Source organism: Rana temporaria, chromosome 1 (assembly GCF_905171775.1).
Source record: "Rana temporaria chromosome 1, aRanTem1.1, whole genome shotgun sequence".
NCBI lineage: Eukaryota > Metazoa > Chordata > Amphibia > Anura > Ranidae > Rana > Rana temporaria.
In genome coordinates this window covers 184,319,311-184,339,499 of record NC_053489.1, presented here as the reverse complement: position 1 = coordinate 184,339,499, position 20,189 = coordinate 184,319,311, and the positions used below count along the sequence as shown (strand labels likewise).

At 43.3% G+C, this 20,189-nt stretch overlaps 1 protein-coding gene and 1 non-coding gene across 2 annotated transcripts in view; both read left to right on the top strand.

Annotated features, from left to right (window-relative positions):
* Nucleotides 1–20,189, top strand: part of KNTC1 (kinetochore associated 1) — a 552,295-nt gene that overhangs the window by 206,914 nt on the left and 325,192 nt on the right. The window contains exons 34-36 of the mRNA XM_040347334.1: nt 109–398; nt 489–661; nt 8,768–8,865. Coding sequence (XP_040203268.1) covers nt 109–398; nt 489–661; nt 8,768–8,865 — 561 coding nt within the window. The remainder of the gene's footprint in view (nt 1–108; nt 399–488; nt 662–8,767; nt 8,866–20,189) is intronic.
* On the top strand, nt 2,380–2,550 carry LOC120925635. Its single transcript, XR_005746861.1, has one exon. It is a non-coding gene; the product is annotated as a U1 spliceosomal RNA (small nuclear RNA).

The window sequence follows — 20,189 nt, the reverse complement described above, 5'->3', positions numbered from 1 at the left end:
TGATTTAAGCTTATTAGGTGACAATAATGCAGAAGAGAGAATCTTTTTGTGAATGCTTTGTCCTTAAATATGTAGCCATTTAATAACGTGTTATTTTTCCTATTACAGGAAGATTTTGACATATTCCTTTCACTGGATGAGTATGAAAACCGATCTTTTCTGTCTCATCTTAGAGAAGAGCATATTATTGCTTATGAGACTACCAGGTCCATGTCTAAATCTGAAAAGACAACAGAACAGATTCCGAATACTAACCATCATTCCAAGGTGCCATCAACAGAGTCCAGGTTATACAGACTTGCCTTGCTTCTACAAGTCTCAGAACAAGAGCTAGGTGCAGAACTAGCCCTGAGAGCTCTGTCAGCTGGAAAGGTTGATAAGTCTTTGCAGATCTGTCGGTACAGTGGAAAGTGATTTATGTTGTACACTTCTTGCTACCGTCCAGAACAAAGTTGTGGCATTCACTACATTATTTTCTCTTTTTTTAGGGATCTATATGAACATCATTGTAATTCTCAGACTGGAAAGTTACTTTTCCTTGTTTCTCAGAAATTGTGCCAAATGTTGGAAGCAAATACTCCAATGGTAATACCTCCTGGAATGAATTTGCCTGCCATCACTCTTCAGCTATCTTGTCAGGCAGTCACGATAAGCAGTCCAGGTAAAGATTAGCGAAGTGGGCTTGCATCTACTAAGGTATTGCATGGTAATGGCAGATATGTTGCGGCTGTTGTTGAATATTACCCTTGCGGGCAAAATAGACTCTAGGCACATAGAAAAGTGAATAAGTGTCTCATCTTTCTGCTTTTTTCCCCTTGAATTGGAAAATGTTCTATTAACAGATACTAGCAGATTCAGGCTAGATTTTGGAAATGCCAGAGGTCTCTCCAGTTAACCTACAGAAGCAGGTTTTCCCAGATCATTAATTACATTTGCATATCACCTGTTCGGCAGCTTGCTCAACCTCACAGTGTGCCACTGAGAACCTGAGCCAGCCACTCACATCCCGCTCTTCAGCTTGGCGCTGCAGAGAGGGGTGACTGAACAGCCCCCACTCTCTGTTCTGGGAAGACCGAGAGCTGTGAGATCAGAGCTCAGTTCTCGGTGGTAGAGCCTGTGGAGGACAGCTGCACCATCACACCAATGCTGTAGCCAAAGAGGTGACTATGCATGTTTTGTTTTTGTTATTGCAAAAGGCAAATTCAACACTGGTACAATAAAGACTTTTATTTAACAAATTTTAAAAAACAATATGCATTCACATGACCCCAGCAAAGGTGTGTGCCTTTCACAGGCTGTCACATATCTATGGCTATAGTCCTGGCTAGAGACAACCACCTGGTAAACCCTAGTAGATTTCTTCTTCCGCACTGTTTACCAGCAAGCTTGCAAAACAAAGCACTCTGGTCCCTGGCATCTGCCAGTCCTTTTCAGGGCTCTGAGGAAAGGTGTTCCTCTGACAGGGTGAATCATAGGTCGTTCCTCTGACAGGGTGAATCATAGGTCGCTTCCACAACTTGCATAACGAGTTGCTGTGAGGACACGTGTTTCAGGAGCAGTGTCGTCTTGGCATGTCTCAGATTTTCAAGGCTTCCACCTTCTTCTGTTTACATGTCTACATTTTTATCAGATGGTTGTTGCTACCTCACTTTCCAGCTTTGGGTATAAGGTCCTAAAGGCAACTCCTTGAGCTGCAGGGAATCCCCAGTTACCTGTTGTGTTTTCTTGACTCTGTTAATGCTTGTTTGCTCAGTTGGACTGCTTTTTGAACATCCCAAAGGTTTTAAAATCCTTGTGTCCCTCAAATGATAGGAGAAAATTTACTATTTTTGTACTCAACGTAAAATTCCTTTCTAGGATTCATTTTTTTTTTGGGGGGGGGGGGCAGGTCTATGCTTATGATCTTGCACTTAGCACTGCTTTGCTACAAAACAGTGTCCGTATAACACCAAGGTGAAAGGTTTCAATTGTCTCCTATTTACCACCAAGAAATGTATTTTAAGTTGAGTACAAAAATACTATTTTTAAATGGGACAAGAGTTTATCTTTAAAGTGGTTTTAAACCTCACACATGAAGTAAGAACAAAGCATATCCCTCTATAGTGTGTACTTGGCTCAACCCAGGGCACTAAGTGTCATTTGTTTCTGCTGCCTCATTTCTCTGCTATCTGTATGAGACACTTCTGACAAGTTTTTCTGACACCAAGAGAAGAGAAAAAAGTTGACAGGGGTGAGGTGGTGTGTCCCTTGCCTCCAATCAGCTGTCAGAGCTCCTCTCACTGAGCTCTTCAGAGTGTAGCTTCAGCTCACCACCCCCTGCTTTTCAAAGCTCAGAGATTTTGTATAATTTCTGTGTTTTCATTGCACATAGAGAAGAGAATACTTACCTGGCAGGGGAGACACCATGATCATGAAGGTGGTTCTCCCAGGGCGAGGCTCGGCCATTGCACTCCGGCTGTGCTGATCGTGGTGTCTTCCCTGGCGCTTCTTGGCCTTTTGGCCAAGATCAAGTGTAGTATCTGTTCTTATCAGTTGTCAGAGGAGCGCTGAAGCACCTCCGTTGGGAGGGTGGATGCAATCCAATGACGTCATTGCACCTGGAAGGGTGGTTTCAGCAGGGGCTATGCCGAGCTGCCCGATAGATACTGGGGGCCGGCCAATGGTCGAGTCTGAGCCATCTGGAAGGGTGCACTTGGTCTGGTCTTTTTGCCGAGTTCTAGTCTGGCCTTCTGGCCGGCTGGTGTAAGTGCTATCTTGGTCAGCGATCCGGTTGGAGGAGCTGGTAATGCCCTGGGATGAGACGGGGCAGGACCATGCAAATCCGCTGGGTTGACGGGTGGTCTGGAAAGGCTAGTATTGGTGGAGGCTGCTAACTGGAGCGGCAGCTCTCCCCAAGAAAACCTTGAAGGGCTCTCTATCTGGCAGGGGTGGAGGGCTGCACTGGCCAGTCGGGGGGGTATCTGAGAATCACTGTGTGTGAGGGACACTTTGATTTAAAGATACCACTGTCACTGTCCACGGTCACTGCACCAGATACACGCTTTTTTTAGCACTTGCCTCCTGGGCTGGGCCTTTTGGCTAGGACCGGAGGAATTTTTTATTCCTGGCCGGAGGGCCTGGTCATTGTTGAACACAATGACCACTTCTTTCACTCTCCTCTTCACTATCCCTTTCCCCCACTTTCTTTTATTTAAGCCTATGTTTGTCACGTTTTTGTCTTATTTTTGTTTGTGCACGTTTTGTTCACTGTGTGACTATTAGGGTGCCGGTCCTCGGGCCAGCCCTGAACGTCTTGGGAGTGGGTGGACATGGCCTTCTGGCTTAGTCTGCCTGCTCTCATGGGGTCTCCCATCGGGGGAGCCCCACCTAGTACTGGGAGGGTTCTGTTTCGGCAGTCCCTCCGAGGAAGTTGGGTCCGTGTCGGCTTCGGTTGCTCGGACCACAGTACCTCAGTCACCGTCTGGAGCTTAACGCCCTGGGGGATCAGGGTTTTGGGTCTCTTCTTCACAGGAGGACCACTTGACGTTGCACCCGTCTGCCCGTTTTTGTGAACACTCTCTGTGTGCACATTTTTTGTGCACCGGAGTTTTTTGGGTGTGTTACATACGCCATAGGCTTTAAAAAAAAAAAAAAAAGAAGAGAATGTGTTTAATCTCTGTGTATCACCAAAGGCTAGTCCATTCACTTGGTATCTGTGAGGGTTTGCAAACACTTTAAGACCTAATGTGTAACTGCAGCCCTCTTCTTTTTTTTTCTTTTTTTTTTTTGTGTGGATTGAGTGGTTAAAGATTAGAATTTGCCATGTTTTTATTACTAGCTGTGCCACACTTATGGAAAATGTTGCCTTACTTCCTGTCATGGTGACAAACTCTTAAGCTCTGTTCACACCTATGCGTTTTTTATTGCTTTTTGCAGAAACGCACTATAGTCCATTTAACATGGTTTTCTATGGGATACATTCACATCTATGCTTTTTTCAGCCGCTGCATTTTTGAAAAGGGTCAGGGCCGGTGCGTTTTTGGTTTAATAGTCTTCAATGGAGAAGCTGCAGAAGAGTATGAAGTGCGTTTTTTCATTTGTATCCCTCCCCAACAACAAATTGACCCAAAAAAAAGCAGAAAAAATGCATAAAGAACACAAAAAAATGTATCGGACGTGGTGCAAGAACGCAAAATTAACCACAAAGAACTGCAGAAACTGATCAAAAGCAAACTTCATAGGTGTGAACCAAGCCTTAAGAAGGGATGTGAGAAAATCTTCAGCAGGAACATATACAGCAATAAAAAACTGCCAGGGCTTTACTCTCCTTAAAAAAAAAAAAAAAAAAACTTAGATGTGGCCATCTAAGTTTCCCTTAGATGGCCACAGAAAGCACTTTAAAGCTGATTATGTAGCTTAATACACAGAAGTATGTTTATGTGAACTGCTCTTCTTTCTGAAGGATTTGCAATTCTGTTTAGCCAGTCATATGGTTTGGGAAGACCTGAAAGATGACACGGCTAGGTCCTTGTTTTATACCAGGGATCTCCAAACTTTCGTTATTGGTGTCATAGGGAGGAATTGGGCCCCATAATTGGTGTCATTGGGAGTGATTATGTGTGGATGAAATAGTGTTCCAAGGTTGGAGAACACTTCTAGACTGTAGTGGCAGAACACCTAGGTCAGGAATTTAACCTCTGCCTGCTGAGTAGACAATGAAACGGCATTGTCTTTTCCTGTCAGCAGGTGTACTCCGCAGAGCTTTTTTACTGCTGGCCCTGCCTCTCTGTTTGACTAATATAGTGCAGAAGTATAGCATTACAGAAGGTTGTTATACCAATAAAGTTCTTAAAACTCATTTTTCCCATGTAGTGACAGTGTCTAAGTAAATGCCCCTACCACTCTCCCAGGGCCGATCCTGGGGTCACAGGCACCTGGGTGCAGAAATATTTTTTGGCGCCCCCCACATGGGCGTGGTGATTTTACTAACTCCTCCCATTTACACATATTTCTATGGCAACGAATTAACCACATAGATGCTCCCCCACAAAGTCTTCATTACCCTGGGATCCTTACATGATCTCTTAACAATAAACAAAATACAAGGAAGAGAAGCAGAGTACTTTATTGGGACCTGAAGGGGGGGCTCTCCGATGGACACAGAGAGGGCTTCTTTTAGAGAGTCTGTTAGAAAGACCCCCAGACATGATACAGACATGATACAGGAGATGGTCAGAGACTGCAGACTTAGTACAGGAGACGATCAGAGACTGCAGACATAATACAGGATATGGTCAGAGACTGAAAACATAGTAAAGGAGATGGTCAGAGACTGGAGTCATGGTACAGGAGATGGTCAGAAACTACAGACATAGTACAGGAGATTTGTATAAAAGATCAAATATACAGAACAATATAGTTCGAAATGAAAAACAGCGCTAAATATTGGTTATAATGTCCAATTACATAAAGTGCATTCGTTAGGTGCCGGTTTGTAAATCTTAAATGTGCAGATAGTCCATAGTAGATTGAATCTCTGGGGATACGGACACCGGTCGGAACCTACTCACACTTTCCTAACATGTGTATTGTCATCTACTGTACGGTACGTGCATTGAGAGCGGGGATCCTTCTGTGAGGGGACTGCTTTATTTTATTTACAAATTAAACGGGTTCACACTATGTTTGGCATCCTTTTGTATTTTTACATGGAGTTTTAACCTCACTGACCCCCATCTTGGAACGGAAGATCCTGTGTAAAGATACCTTTCAGTGCCCATATTTTCTATCCTTCTGGTGAGTGAATACCCCAAAGGGGAGTGTGCCCCACGCGTGGTGACTTGTCTGGGAAAAAGGTGTAGGATCTACTATGGACTATCTGCACATTTAAGATTTACAAACCGGCACCTAACGAATGCACTTTATGTAATTGGACATTATAACCAATATTTAGCGCTGTTTTTCATTTCGAACTATATTGTTCTGTATATTTGATCTTTTATACAAGTTTTGCTACGGTGTCAATTGACATTGTATTTAAATAGCTGCTGGTCACACAGTTATTAGTTTGTTCTGTCCTTTGAACACGATAACATAGTTTGAGATTTAATTGTTTGACATATTGAGATATTAAGTTGTCCCATATGACCTACATTTTGACTGATTTTAATCAGACATCGTATTGTATCGCATATTAAGGCGCTGAGTTGTGCTACTAGGCCTTGTGTTGCACTCTATTTTTGCTATAGTACAGGAGATGGTCAGAGACTACAGACATAGTACAGGAGATGGTCAGAGACTACAGACATAGTACAGGAGATGGTCAGAGACTGGAGACATGGTACAGGGGATGGTCAGAGACAGCAGATACGGTACAGGAGATGATCAGAGACTGGAGACATGGTACAGGAGATGGTCAGAGACTGAAGACACAGTACATGAGATGGTCAGAGACTACAGACATAGTACAGGAGATGGTCAGAGACTACAGACATAGTACAGGAGATGGTCAGAGACACATGTGTTCTGGACGGACATACACCTATGCTCAGAACACTAGTTCTGGACAGACACAAACAAGGAGAGGAGGGAGGGGAGAACTCTGCCACTTCGGCGCCCCCACCTCTGCAGGCGCTTGGGTGCAAAGCACCCTGTGCACCCTGCCTAGGATCGGCCCTGCACTCTCCTCTACAGTAACATTGTCAGTGACAGTGTATTTGTATGTGCCTGCCTTTCAGCTTTGTAGCATGGCTGAAGGTAGGAAACTCTTGACATAATAAGAAAGTATACATGGCCTAATTACAAATTTTTCCAGACTTGCTCTCCTGAAGTGCTGACAGCTCCACAATGCCAGTCGCTAATCTGTCTCTTGACACTTTCATCTGCTCTGTTACTTTTGGGTCCAGCACCTTCTTTCTGGAATAGAACCAGAGTTTTACACTGTGCCACTCATGTGCAACAGGCAGTAAACGCTAGGAAAGAAAAAAGAGTTGCCTGGAGCAAGGATTTTTTTTTTCTTGTCGCCTCTGTGAAAAAGGTCACAGTGTATAAAAAACATGGCAGCTAATATGTTTTTGATAAAAGGGGTTGTCAACCTTGAGGGTTTTTCATCGTTATGCATTAAGGTGAAAAACCTTCTGTGCTGCAGCACCCCCCCAAACCCCACCTTTTTTTCTTACCTGAGCCGATCGTTCCAGCAACGGGGACGAGCACAGCAGCTCTAGCCACTGTCTCTGGTCCATATTGGATAGATTGATTGCAACAGGAGCCATTGGTTTCTGCTGCTGCCAATCAAATCCAGTGACATAGGATCCAGTGGGTGGAACCGAGACCTGCTGTCTGTGTCGGTGGACACAGCAGCAAGACTCAGGAGCGCGCCCGCACGAGTGCCCCCTTGAAAAGTGGCTCTCCGAGGGGGCACTCGAGAAGAGGAGGAGCCAGGAGTGCCGCTGGGGGACCCAGAAAAGGAGGATCGGGTCGCTCTTTGAAAAATCATTGCACAGAGAAGGTAAGGATAACTTGTTGTTTTTTTTTGTTTGTTATATTTATATATATATATATATATATACATACACAAAAAAAACTTTTAATTGCAGTTACCTAATCACCTGTTTATATTGCCAGTTTTAAAAATGTGTTGTTGTTGCAGGAGAGTCAAACTCCATTTCATTGCGGGCCTCATCAGGATTATAGATGTCCTGAGAGCACCCCCCCCCCCCCTCCTTTAGATGAGATGTCAGGGGCCCCCCCCCCCCCTGCTTTCAGAGGCCAAGACTCCTCAAACCTCCCTTACATTACAGTGCACCCCACTTATCTGCTGGCGTAGGAGCAGAGAAGCAGAAAGTACTGGGTCTGGAGCAGGACCAGAGAAGGACAGCTGCCTGAGTCTGGCGGTGGGAGTTTGTTGAAGAGGGGCTGCTGGGGCTGCACAGAGAGGCACAGGATCTGTAGTAAGAGTTCTGTCCACCTTTCTGCTGCAAACTAATGATGAGGCCCTCTCTGCAGCTGCACACAAAAGCTGGGATCTAGCGGAGGAGTTCTGTTCTACTCTGTGCTGCCAATTGGTGAGACAAGGTGGGGGTGAACATGAAGGGGGTGCAGCAGCTGCAGAAAAAGGTGCGAAGGCCACATGAAATGGCCTGGAGGGCCAGATTCAGCCCACTGCTCTTGTATCTGACATGTGTATTATTGTATTGAATCTAATGTGATACTAAATTCTCGTTTTTTTTCTTCGTTAAAAATAACAAACATACTTACCTGCTCTGTGTAATGGTTTTGCCCAGAGCAGCCCAGATTTGCCTCTTCTTGGGTCCCTCTTTGGTGCTCCTGGTCCCTTTCTCCTGAAAAGTGCCCCCACAGCAGGCAGCTTGTTGTGTGGGGCACCTGAGCCGAGCCACAACGCCCAATCGGACACAGAGCAACAGCACATGCCCTTTCTCCTCATTGGCTGACTTTGACAGCAGCGGGAGCCAATGGCACCGCGCTGCTGTCTTAGCCAATGAGAAGGGGAGTCCCGGGCAGCTGAGACATTCTTACAACATAGCTAGATCTAGATGGGGTTTAGGTAAGTATTAGAGGGGCTGAGGGGGGCTTCTGCACACAGATGCATAGAATTCATTAAAATAAAAAAGACTTCTGCCTTTTACAATCACTTGATTCACTTATAATAATAATAATAATAGTAAGAAGATGAAAATCTAAAATAGGAGTTTCAATTACACTGCATGACAAAACTGGCCTAAACATGACACCATTTGTTTCTTCTTCTTTTTTTTTTTTTACCTCACAGATCTCTTGCTGGATGCTTTGGAACTTTGTAAATATACACATATTGCTGTGGAACTTTACAGACAATGTCATATTGAAGATTATGGATTTATTACCAAAGTGAGTGTTGTGCATTTCCTTACGGTATAGTATTCTTTATAAAGCCTCATCGGTTTTGTAAGTGAACCGTAAAGGTTCTCACTGTGCCTCTCCATCTTACCATCCAAGCAGATTTATTTGTATGGAAACCAGCATGTTAACATAACTGATTCAAATTTAGGTCTGGAAATCTAAGAATCCTTAATCGGTGTTCTTGTACCTACAGTAAATACTTAAGCTCCATGTTGATTTTTTAATGAATCCTGGGTAGAACACACATGCTACAAAATACAAAACTCTTGATGGAAGTTAAATGGGTTTATACAGGTGTAGGAGACTTTTTACTTCATTTATATTGAACTCTCTTGTTGGCAGCCATTTAAAACTTTGTACAGTAAAACCTTGGATTGTGAGCATAATTCGTTCCAGAAACATGCTTGTAATCCAACGCACTTGAATATCAAAGCAAATTTCCCAATAAGAAATAATGGAAGCTCAAATGATTCGCTCCACAACCATTGATTCATAAGTCCTTCAGTTTAAAGTCTGTACACAAAGATTATAGCAATGTGATTGTGTAACCATAAAATGTCCATCCACAAATTGCAGCCTCCACAAGGGGATTAGAAGCAAAAGTTACAGAGTATTAAAACGGGAGAGGGGCGATTTCTAAGTGTAGCAATATGGTTACATTTATTGAAGTTACAACATTTAGCAACCCACATGGTTGATAATTAAAAGAGGCCCATCTAAGTATGCAGGCATCCAGGGGTAAAGCTGTCCTCATAGACCATCCCCCCCACTGCCGGCTGTCACCGCTGTCAGTCTGCAATCGTGACCAGGATGACTACCCTGCAGTAGAGTGATTGAACCGGAGCACAGCGTGGATGGGTCGACGTCAATGGGGGGAGATGGTCTATGTGGTCTATGTGGACAGCTTTACCCAGGATGCCTGCATACTTGGAGATGCCTGATTTAGGCATCAATCATATGAGTTGCAAAATGTTGTACTTTCATTAAATGTAGCCATTTTGCTACACTAAGGCCCCGTTTAGCGCAAAAAATAGCGCTGCTATACCGCTTGAAAAAATCGTGCCCTGCAGTCTTCAGTGTGAAAGCCCAAAGGCTTTCACGCTGAACCGGTGCGCTAGCAGGAACGCTCCAAAAGTCCTACTAGCCACATCTTTGGAGCGGTATAGGAACGGGTGTTTACCGCTCATTTCCATTGAAATCAATGGGAAACCGCGGTATTAACCCTTTTCCCGCCGCTAACGGGGGTTAAAAACCGCACCGCTAGCAGCCGAATATCGCGGTAAATATGACGGTATAGTGGCGCAATTTTTAGCACCTCCCATGCCCAGTGTGAAAGGGGCCTCTGACCATCTCCTGTACTACTTGTATATCAAGACATCATTTGTATATCAAGTCAAAATAACAAAAAATTGTTGGTCTTGCAAAAGGCTCTCAAACCAAGGTTTTACTGTATATGGCTTTCTGCTTGGCTATAGTACAGTTAGGAATTGACACATATATTTTACTATATTGTAACATGATTCTTAAAGCGGAGTTCCGACCACAATTTCACTTTTTAAATATAAATACCCCTGTAATACACAAGCTTAATGTATTCTACTACAGTTAGTCTGTAAACTAAGGTTCGTTTTGTTAGGTTGTTACAGCATTTAGACACTTTATAAAATAGAAATTGACTGGGGCCATCTTAAGTGTGGGCATCATGAAGCCAGACTGTATGACTTCCTGGATTTCAGCCTTGCAGATCTCGCACATGCTCAGTGCTGCACAAGCAGGGTAATAGGTTTCAGATCAGGTTTCAGCACCTGTGCTGTCCAAGTCACATGATTCTTCGAGACTGGGGAGTGCACAGGGGAGTGCACAGACTCCTGGAAAGTTACACCCACTACATTCCCAGGAGTCTGTGCGGTGTAGGTTAGGAAGCTTAAGCACCTAGGTGCAGGAAGAGGGAAGATTAACTATTCTGCCTAGCAACAACACTTTGAAGGCATCTAAAAAAAAAAATTGTTTTCTTAAAGGACTAATGACATTTTTTTAAAACTACTGATGTAATGTTATATTTATGGGTGGAACTCCACTTTAATTTGGTCAGAAGAAGGTAGCTGAGCATCACAGCAGACACAACATATCAAAGACATTCAGCAATGTATTTTTTGAGTGATCATTTTGTTACATAGTTTGTAAGGTTGAATAAAGACACCAGGTCCCTCAAGTTCAGCCCGAGAATGTGTGTGTGTGTGAGGCGACCAATTTCCATATCCCTGTACAACACACTTGCTAAGAAACACATCTAACCGTAAAGAACCATGTACGCAGTTTAAAATTGAACCGTTTCTTGACCAACTTCATTGTGTGGCCACTTGTCTTCTTTAGAGACCCAAGATTAAAAAGTTTCCTCCCAGTGCTTGTCACCATCAAATAATTTGTATATTGTTATCGTATCCCCTCCTAAAGAGGAGTTCCAGCCTAAAATATATATATATATATATATATATATATATATATATATATATATATATATATATATATATATATATATATATATATATATATATATATATATAATTAAAATAATTAAAAGTCTGTAGCTACAAATACTGTAGCTGCTGATTTTTAATACAAGGTCACTTACCTGTCCAGGGATCCCACAATGTTGGCACCCCTAGCCAATTCATCAATCGGCCTCGGTGCAGGCGCCGGCATCTGTAGTAAGAAAAACAGGAAGTGAAGCCAATCCCTCACTTCCACATCTGCATTCAGTTCTGTGTTACTTGTAATTAGTAGGCCCTGAATAGCAATATATCTAGTTGGGGCTTTCACAATTTGACTCAATAATGTGTCCTACATTACATTCAACAAATGATGTCCCTTAGCTGAGTGAGCAGTTCCAACTTTCCAAATAATATATATATATATATATATATATATATATTTTAACCATTTTATCTGAAAGTAAAATTGCTGTTTTTGCAATATTTAACAATTAGAAGCATTAGGGGTGCACCAAATGGAAATTTTGGTGCCGATACCCAAAATGAAAAGTACACTAGCCCTAGTGTTTTTTTAAATAAAAATCAAATAAAAATACAAAATTAAATGAGGAAACTCACAGTAACAGTACTGTACATATCCTGCAGTGTACATTGCACAATAATTAATAATACAAAAATAAAATAAAATAAAAACAAAAAACAGGCATATAATAAAAATGCCAAAGACTAAGAGCCTCTATGTTTGAGTAGTCGTACGGTATTTGCACTGTTTATATTGTTAAAAAATATAGGAACCATAAAACAAGACAGAGGGCGCACAGGCTACATACTACTAAGCCGTCAGGTCAGTTGTATCAAAGCTTGTTGTCAAAGTAAAACATCAGCTTCCAGCCCCCACATTATCATTCACATCGCATAATGGGAGTGGGACAACTGGAAAACCCAACAACAGGCTAAGGTGTTTCAAGAAGCTCTCGATCTAAGGAAGAGGCAAGTTGTCCTAGGCTATAGGTGATGTGATGTATTGTGGACTGGAAACTTATGCCACGTACACACGATCGGTTCATCTGATGAAAACGGACCGATGGATTTTTTCATCAGATATCCGATGAAGCTGACTTTCATCAGTCTTGCCTACACACCATCAGTTAAAAATCCGATCGTGTCCAAAGCGGTGACGTAAAACACAACGACGCGCAGAGAAAAATGAAGTTCAATGCTTCCGAGCATGCATCGACTTGATTCTGAGCATGCGTGGATTTCCCCACAGCTCTCCTTTTCTCAATCTTCACTACTTACCTAATCCCTATACCTAAAAGCAATGGGTGGTCTGACTGGACAGTGTTTCCCTACAAACAGAGCAAAGCAGCAGACTGAAATGAAAAACAGCATAACGCTAAGTCTCCACTATTATGACCTGAAAGTCGCATGATTTTTCTGCAAATTTGATGCAACTTGAAGCAATGCCTGTGCATTCTTGGGGTCTATGGACACAGATATGAACGTTACTCATTGGAAATCATGGGGTACGGCTTATAATGTGATTTTGCAGTGGCAAGTCGCACTAGTGGAAACTGAGCCCAACACAGTGATCCCAGAGCGAGCATTGAGAAGGAGATAAGTAGAGTTCAGGTGAATGTCATAAAGAGCACAATGATTTTAGAGCAACACTGAGAAGGAGATAGGAAAAACCCAGGTAAATGCCATAAAAGGTGAAAACATACCTGTAAACAATGACCACATAAGAATCCAGCATGTATGAGTAGAGATCTCTACCATTTGCTGCCAATAATGCAGTGAAACCATTTAGAACTCATATTTTCCCATTAGTGATGATATCAGTGCCTGAGCATGATCAGATCACCATTAGAGGTCGACCGATATATCGGCCGTTTTGGAGAAATCGGCCGATTTTTGTCCAAATTTGGCCGATATTTAACATGGCCACTAGCGGTGCCACGGCTCCGGAGCTAGGCCGAAGCCGCGGCCTTTCCTGATGCTGTGACCGCGGCGGCAATCCGCGGATTGCCGCCACGGTCACAGCATCAGGAAAGGCCGCGGCTTCGGCCTAGCTCCGGAGGCCGCGGCCATCTTGGTACACCCAGCGCGGCGGCCCTCCTCTCTGTTTACACCCACAGAGGAGGAGGAGCCCGTGCTCGCTCCTGTCTATTGGCCAATTATCGTGCATGCTTGTGTTTACCTACATTGATTGCCTAATCCCTCACTGAGCTCTAGCATGTCATACAAAACAAAGATCTGCAACACAGCTGAACTCTGGACGTACAATGTCCAATGGATGTGTACAGCAGATATAAAAGCACACAACACATGATTTTATACATTCACAGGAGGCTGTGCAAGGCTTAGACATGCATCGTCTTGATTCACTCTGACCTGTGTACTGACATGTGTACTGTGCATAGACATGTTATGCTGTACAGCCGATGGTGTGTACATCTGCATCATCATGTCTGTATTGAGGAGGGGGGTGGGTGTCTATACTGGAGGGAGAGGGGGTCTGTACTGAGGGTGGTGTCACAATTTTTTTTTTTTTTGCACCAGTGCCACCTGCCAGTGCCAATACCACCTTCTATCCAGTGCCAATTAGTGCCACCTTCTATCCAGTGCCAATACCAGTGCCACCATCCAGTGCCACCTTCCAGTGCCAACTAAAGCCATCAGTGCCACCTGCCAATGCCAACCAGTGCCATCTGCCAGTGCTAACTATTGCCATCCAGTGCCAATTAGTGCCACCTGCCAGTCAGTGCCACTTGCCAGTGCCATCTGCCAATCAGTGCCACCTGTCAGTATGAATTAGTGCCACCTGCCAATCAGTGCCATCTGCTAGTATCATCTTTCAGTGCCATCCAGTGCAACCTGCCAGTGCCAATAAGTGCCACCTGCCAATCAGTACCTTCTGCTAGTGCCATCTTCCAATGCCAATTGGTGACATCCAGTGCCACGAACCAGTGGCACCAAAAAAAATAAAAAAAACGGCCTAAAATATCGGCCGCAAAAATCGGCATCATATATCGCCCATCGGCCGCCCCGATTTCTAAATATCGGCATCGGCCAGCGAAAAACCCATATCGGTCGACCTCTAATCACCATCCTGGAAAGCTCTAGCCAGGAAACACAAAGGCTGCATCACTTCCTGCCTCTCAAGCTCAGAGAACTTGCACTGCTGCAGCCATCTTGGTACTGGCAAATGCCCATAACACAGAGAAAGGAAGTAAAAGCAAAAGGAGACGCTGTCACTTAAGTCAAAGCTTTTTTAAAGATTTCTTTGAGAAGCCTGCACCACCAAAATGGGGCTCCAACCATATATCTCATTTAGAGGCTGTACAGGAAGGACTTCCACCCAGGAGAGGCTGAACCTGGCTGGGTCGATAAACGGTAAGGGATACCTTGCGATTCCAGCCCTGATCAGGTGAGGAAAAAAGAATACCTAGGTGGGGGCCCTCTCTGGGTTTAATAGCTATGCGGTCCTATCAGGTTGTGGAGGCGGAGCCACAACCCAAAGGTGTATGCTGCCATGATGCGACAGGAAATCAATTTTAAAAGCTAAACCTCAGGCAGCTATAAAAATAAACCTAACCAATCTTTTTTTTTTTTTTTTTACCGTGAAACTCTCTTGCCTTGCAAGGTAGTTATGTCTGCAGTACATCTGACTTGTACCAAAGAGCATAAATTGAACTGGTTAAATTTGATTTGAAATTGATTGCATGCTATTTGTTTTGAGATATTCAGTACTCAGTAGTATACTAGTAAGTAGTAACTATATATTGCATACTATCATGTTTTTCACCTACCCTACCGAGTCATTGTAAAATGACGTCGGCGGAAACCCTTCCTCCTTCAGAGTGGACGTCATATGACGTCCTTGCATTCCCGGGCAGCTAGGCCGCATTGCTCTGGACCTGGTGCACGTGCCCGGCAGCCGCGATGTCCACCGGACATCTGCGATTGCCCGCAATCTCGGCAGGACCATGGATCTGTTTGTGTGTGTAAACACACAGATCCATGTCCTGTCAGCGGTGAGGAGACCGATGTGTGTTCCCAGTACAGAGGAACACACATCGATCTCCTCCCCTTGTGAGTCCCCCTCCCCCTACAGTTAGAACACACTTTAGGGAACATATTTAACCCCTTCAGCGCCCCCTAGTGTTAACCCCTTCCCTGGCAGTCACATTTACACAGTAATCAGTGCAGTTTTATAGCACTAATCGCTAAGTAAATGTGAATGGTCCCAAAAATGTGTCAAAAGTGTCACGGTCACAATAAAAATCGCAGATCGCCGCCATTACTAGTAAAAAAAATAAAGAAAAATGCCATAATTCTATTCCCTATTTTGTAGATGCTAGAACTTTTGCGCAAACCGATCAAATACGCTTATTGCGTTTTTTTTTTTTTTTTACCAAAAATATGTAGAAGAATACGTATCGTTCTAAACTGAGGAAAAAAAAAGTAAAAAAAAATAAAATTATGATATTTATTAAATCAAAAAGTAAAAGATATTGGGCCAGATTCAGGTAGACTTACTACGGGCATATCAGTAGATACGCCGCCGTAAGTCCGAATCCGCGCAGTCGCAACTTAAAGCGTATGCTCAAACTGAGATACGCTTAAATGTTGCTAAGATACGGCCGTCGTAAGTCTCCTACGCCGTCGTATCTTAACTGCATATTTACACTGGCCGCTAGGGGCCTGTACGCCGATTTACGCCTAGAATATGTAAATCAGCTAGATACGCCTATTCACGAAAGTACACCCGGCCGTCGCAGTAAAGATACGCCGTTTACATAAGGGGTTTTCAGGCGTAAAGATAAACCACCAAAAAGATGGCGCAGCCAATGTTAAGTATGGATGTCGGAACCGCGTAAAATTTTTCAAATTTTACGTCGTTTGCATAACTCGTCCGTGAATGGGGCTGGCCGTAATTTACGTTCACGTCTAAAGCATTGACGATTTGCCAACGTCATTTGGAGCATGCGCACTGGGATACGTCCACGGACGGCGCATGCGCCGTTCGATCGAAACGTCATTTACGTGGGGTCACACTTAATATAAATAAAACACGCCCACAGCTTCAACATTTGAATTAGGCGAGCTTACGCCGGCCCTAATACGCTACACCGCCGTAACTTTAGAGGCAAAATCTTTGAGAATACCATACTCGCCTCTCAAAGTTACGGTGGCGTAGTGTATAGGAGATACGCTACGCCCGCCCAAAGGTATGTGAATCTAGCCCATTGTGTTTTTTTCAAAATTGTCGCTCTTCTTTTGTTTATAGCGCAAAAAATAAAAGCCTCAGAGGTGATCAAATAGCACCGAAAGAATGCTCTATTTGTGGGGGAAAAAAGGACGTTCATTTTGTTTGGGAGCCACGTCACACGAAAAATTGGTCTGGGCAGGAAGGGGGTGAAAATTCCCTGTATTGAAGTGGTTAACCACAATTATTTTTTTGCTAGAAAATTACTTTTTTTCTAACACCCTAGAGAATAAAATGACGGTCATTGCAATACTTTCACATCGTATTTGCGCAGCGGTCTTACAAGCGTACTTTTTTTTAAGGAAAAAAAACACAACAGTGTGAAAGATAAGGTTACGCTGAGTAAATTGATACATGTCACGCTTCAAAGTTGCGCCCGCTCATGGAATGGCGACAAACTTTGACCCTTAAAAAGTTCCATAGTCAACGTTTAAATAATTATACAGGTTGTATGTTTAGATTTACAGAGGAGGTCTAAGGCTAGAATTATTGCTCTCACTCGAACGATCGCAACAATACACTTGTATGGTTTGAACAGTCTTCATATGCGAGTGCTGCTCACGTATGCGTGTGCTTCTGCGCGCACGCTTGTCAGGACCGGGCGCTTGAAAAAAAAATATCTTATTTATTTTACTTTATTTAATTTGACACTTTTAAAAAAATAAATGTGGGTCACTTTTATTCCCTTTTATTCCTATTACAAGTAAACATCCTTTGTAATAGAAAAAAGTATGACAGGTCCTCTTAAATATGAGATCTGGGGTCAACAAGACCTCAGATCTCATAATTGGACTAAAATGCAATATAAAAAATGGCCCTTTAAGAGCTATGGGCGGAAGTGACGTTTTGACGTTGCTTACGCCCTGCTTTGGTATGGAGATAGATGGGGGCAATCATCCACTCACTCATCTCCATACCACTGGCGTGACACGACCTGATCGCCTCTGCCGCTGCCGCCAGCTCCGGTAAGTGGCGGAGGCCGTGGGAGAGTGGCGGGGGGGTCCTCTCCCATCGCCGATAACAGTGATCTTGTGGCAAATCCGCTGCAGAGACCACGGTTATTGTAAATAGGACCGCTCACTGAAAAGATGTATACCTGGGTTATGGCAACAGCTGCTGCCATAACAGAGAAATTCATCTTTAAAGTGCCGGCGTGTATATATACAGTGGGTGATCCGGAAGTGGTTAAAAAAATTCATACGCTTTTTGTCGGTCACTAGTATAATGCCGCGTACACACGGTCGTTTTTCGGCATGGAAAAAAACGTCGTTTTCAGCATGTCCAAAAAGCAAAGTTTTTCCAACTTCATCTTTAAAAACGATGTTGCCCACACACCATCGTTTTTGAAAAATGATGAACAAAGCACGGTGACGTACAACACGTACGAGGGCACTCTGAAGGGGAAGTTCTCTTCGCCTTTGGGCTGCTTTTAGCTGATTCCTTGTTAGTAAAAGACGATTTTCGCTTTTTTGTCTGTTACAGCGTGATGAATGTGCTTACTTCATTATGAATGGTAGTTCTACCAGAACGAGCGCTCCCATCTCATAACTCGCTTCTGGGCATGCGCGGGTTTAAAACGTAGTTTTAGCCCACACACGATCATTTTTTACAACCCGAAAAACGACGTTAAAATATGCAGCATGTTCGAATTTTTTTTTTGGTCGTTTTTCAGAAGCCGAAAAACGATGTGAAGCCCAGACGATAATTTTAAATGACGTTTTTAAAAAACTTAGTTTTTTTTCATGCAGAAAAACGACCGTGTGTACGCGGCATAAGTTATACTACACTGACAACAAGCTCATTAATTTTTTAAACATGACGGTACGCAAAAAATAATATATACAGTATTCTACTGAATATCTCAAACGCAAACAAATAGCATGCAATCAATTTAAAATCAAATTTAATTTGTTAAATATAAAATCTTTTCGGTACAAGTCAGATGTACTGCAGTGCAGACATTAACTACTACCTTGCATGGCAAGAGAGCTGCACTGTTAAAAAAGGCCAAGTAATGCATGTTTGAACTGTCTGCTATTGGAAAGATGCTGCAGTAGTATATTTAGTTGGTTCTACCACTACTACTACTAAACTAACAGGCCGGTAATACACGTTTGAACTGCTATTAAAAATAAATCTCATTTCAGTACTATAGTACTAGTTGGATTGTTCGTTTAAGTAAGAGAAAAGCGGCAATGCTCACCGGCAAATAGTAGTAAGGGTAGACATCCAGGAGGGACAGAGCCCACTCTTGTATGCAGCCGGCTCACGAGTCCCAACTGCGTCTCTCAACCACGAGGAGTGTCTGCGGGGGAAAGTGCTTCCAACTCCAGAGTCTCAACCGCAAGCATGCTCACGAGTCCAGCGTCTAAACCACAAGGAACAGGCATCCCACCCACACGAGTGACGACATCCGCTGGTTCTCCCACCTCTACTGCGCATGCGCAATTTTCTTTGCCATTATCGGCAATATTTCTCTTTTGGCAAAGTGCCGAAAACACAATTTTTGCCCGATATGTTTTGGCAGCCGAAATTTCGCTGCATCCATATTACCATTCAGAAGCCTTTCCTTATTTGTGAATAGAATTGAGAGATGTGTCATTAGCATTCGCGTTGAAAAGTGCAGGGAGTTACACAATCACATGCGCTTTTATGCTAGTCAGCCATTTTAACAGATGTTGAGTCATAGTAATACTTTGTCATAGATAGACTAGATTGCTGCCTTGTTTGTAACACTTTGTCTAATTTCAACATGGGGCCCTTACTAAAATAATGTTAGAGCTACATCTTATGTACCTATATAACACTAAAACTTTTTTCTCTTTCTAATTTGTTGAGGGACACAGTCTTAAACATTCAGGTTATACTGCTGCCTACAAAAGGATTGGACTGTCCTAGCAGGTGACATTTTCTCTTCCACTCTGTGGTTTTGAAGTCAAACTGTTGATTTTTCAAGCACTTTTTTCTTATTTTTTCTTCAATCAAGTCTTCTCTACGCCACTGCTGGAGGTTTTCACTTTGATTTGCAACAAACCAGCATGGTGATCTTTAGCCTTGCTTTTTGGGCTGTACTGCAACTGTACCCCACTGTACCGGACTTTGTGAGGCTAGCCATGAAAGTGACTTTAGAGCACTGGGTTCTGCGTCGGATGCTTTACAGACTCTGTTCTGGTTAAATTGGCTAATGAGCACTTTCCTGGTCTTGCGCTACTGCCATTGCCTGTGCACTTGCTTTGTCTCTGAAGACTCCCTAATTTTTATTGATCACTGATCGCCATTACTTTCCGTTTCCTGACGGATTTGCCATTGAAGGGGTTAATACTGTGGGATTGAGTGCTGAAGCCAGTCACTGGGTGGAGGGTCATCCACATGCACTAAATGTTCTTTCCCGCCATACAGCATCTCCTTGTTGCTGCTCCTTGTTGCAAGGATCCACATGGGACTTTGATCCGTTCTTTCTAGCCTTCGGTGACTGATTACCTTAGACTATCTGACCCTCAACCTACTGCCTGCTGTCTGGGCTTTGTGAGTACTTGAGGCTTTGTCCC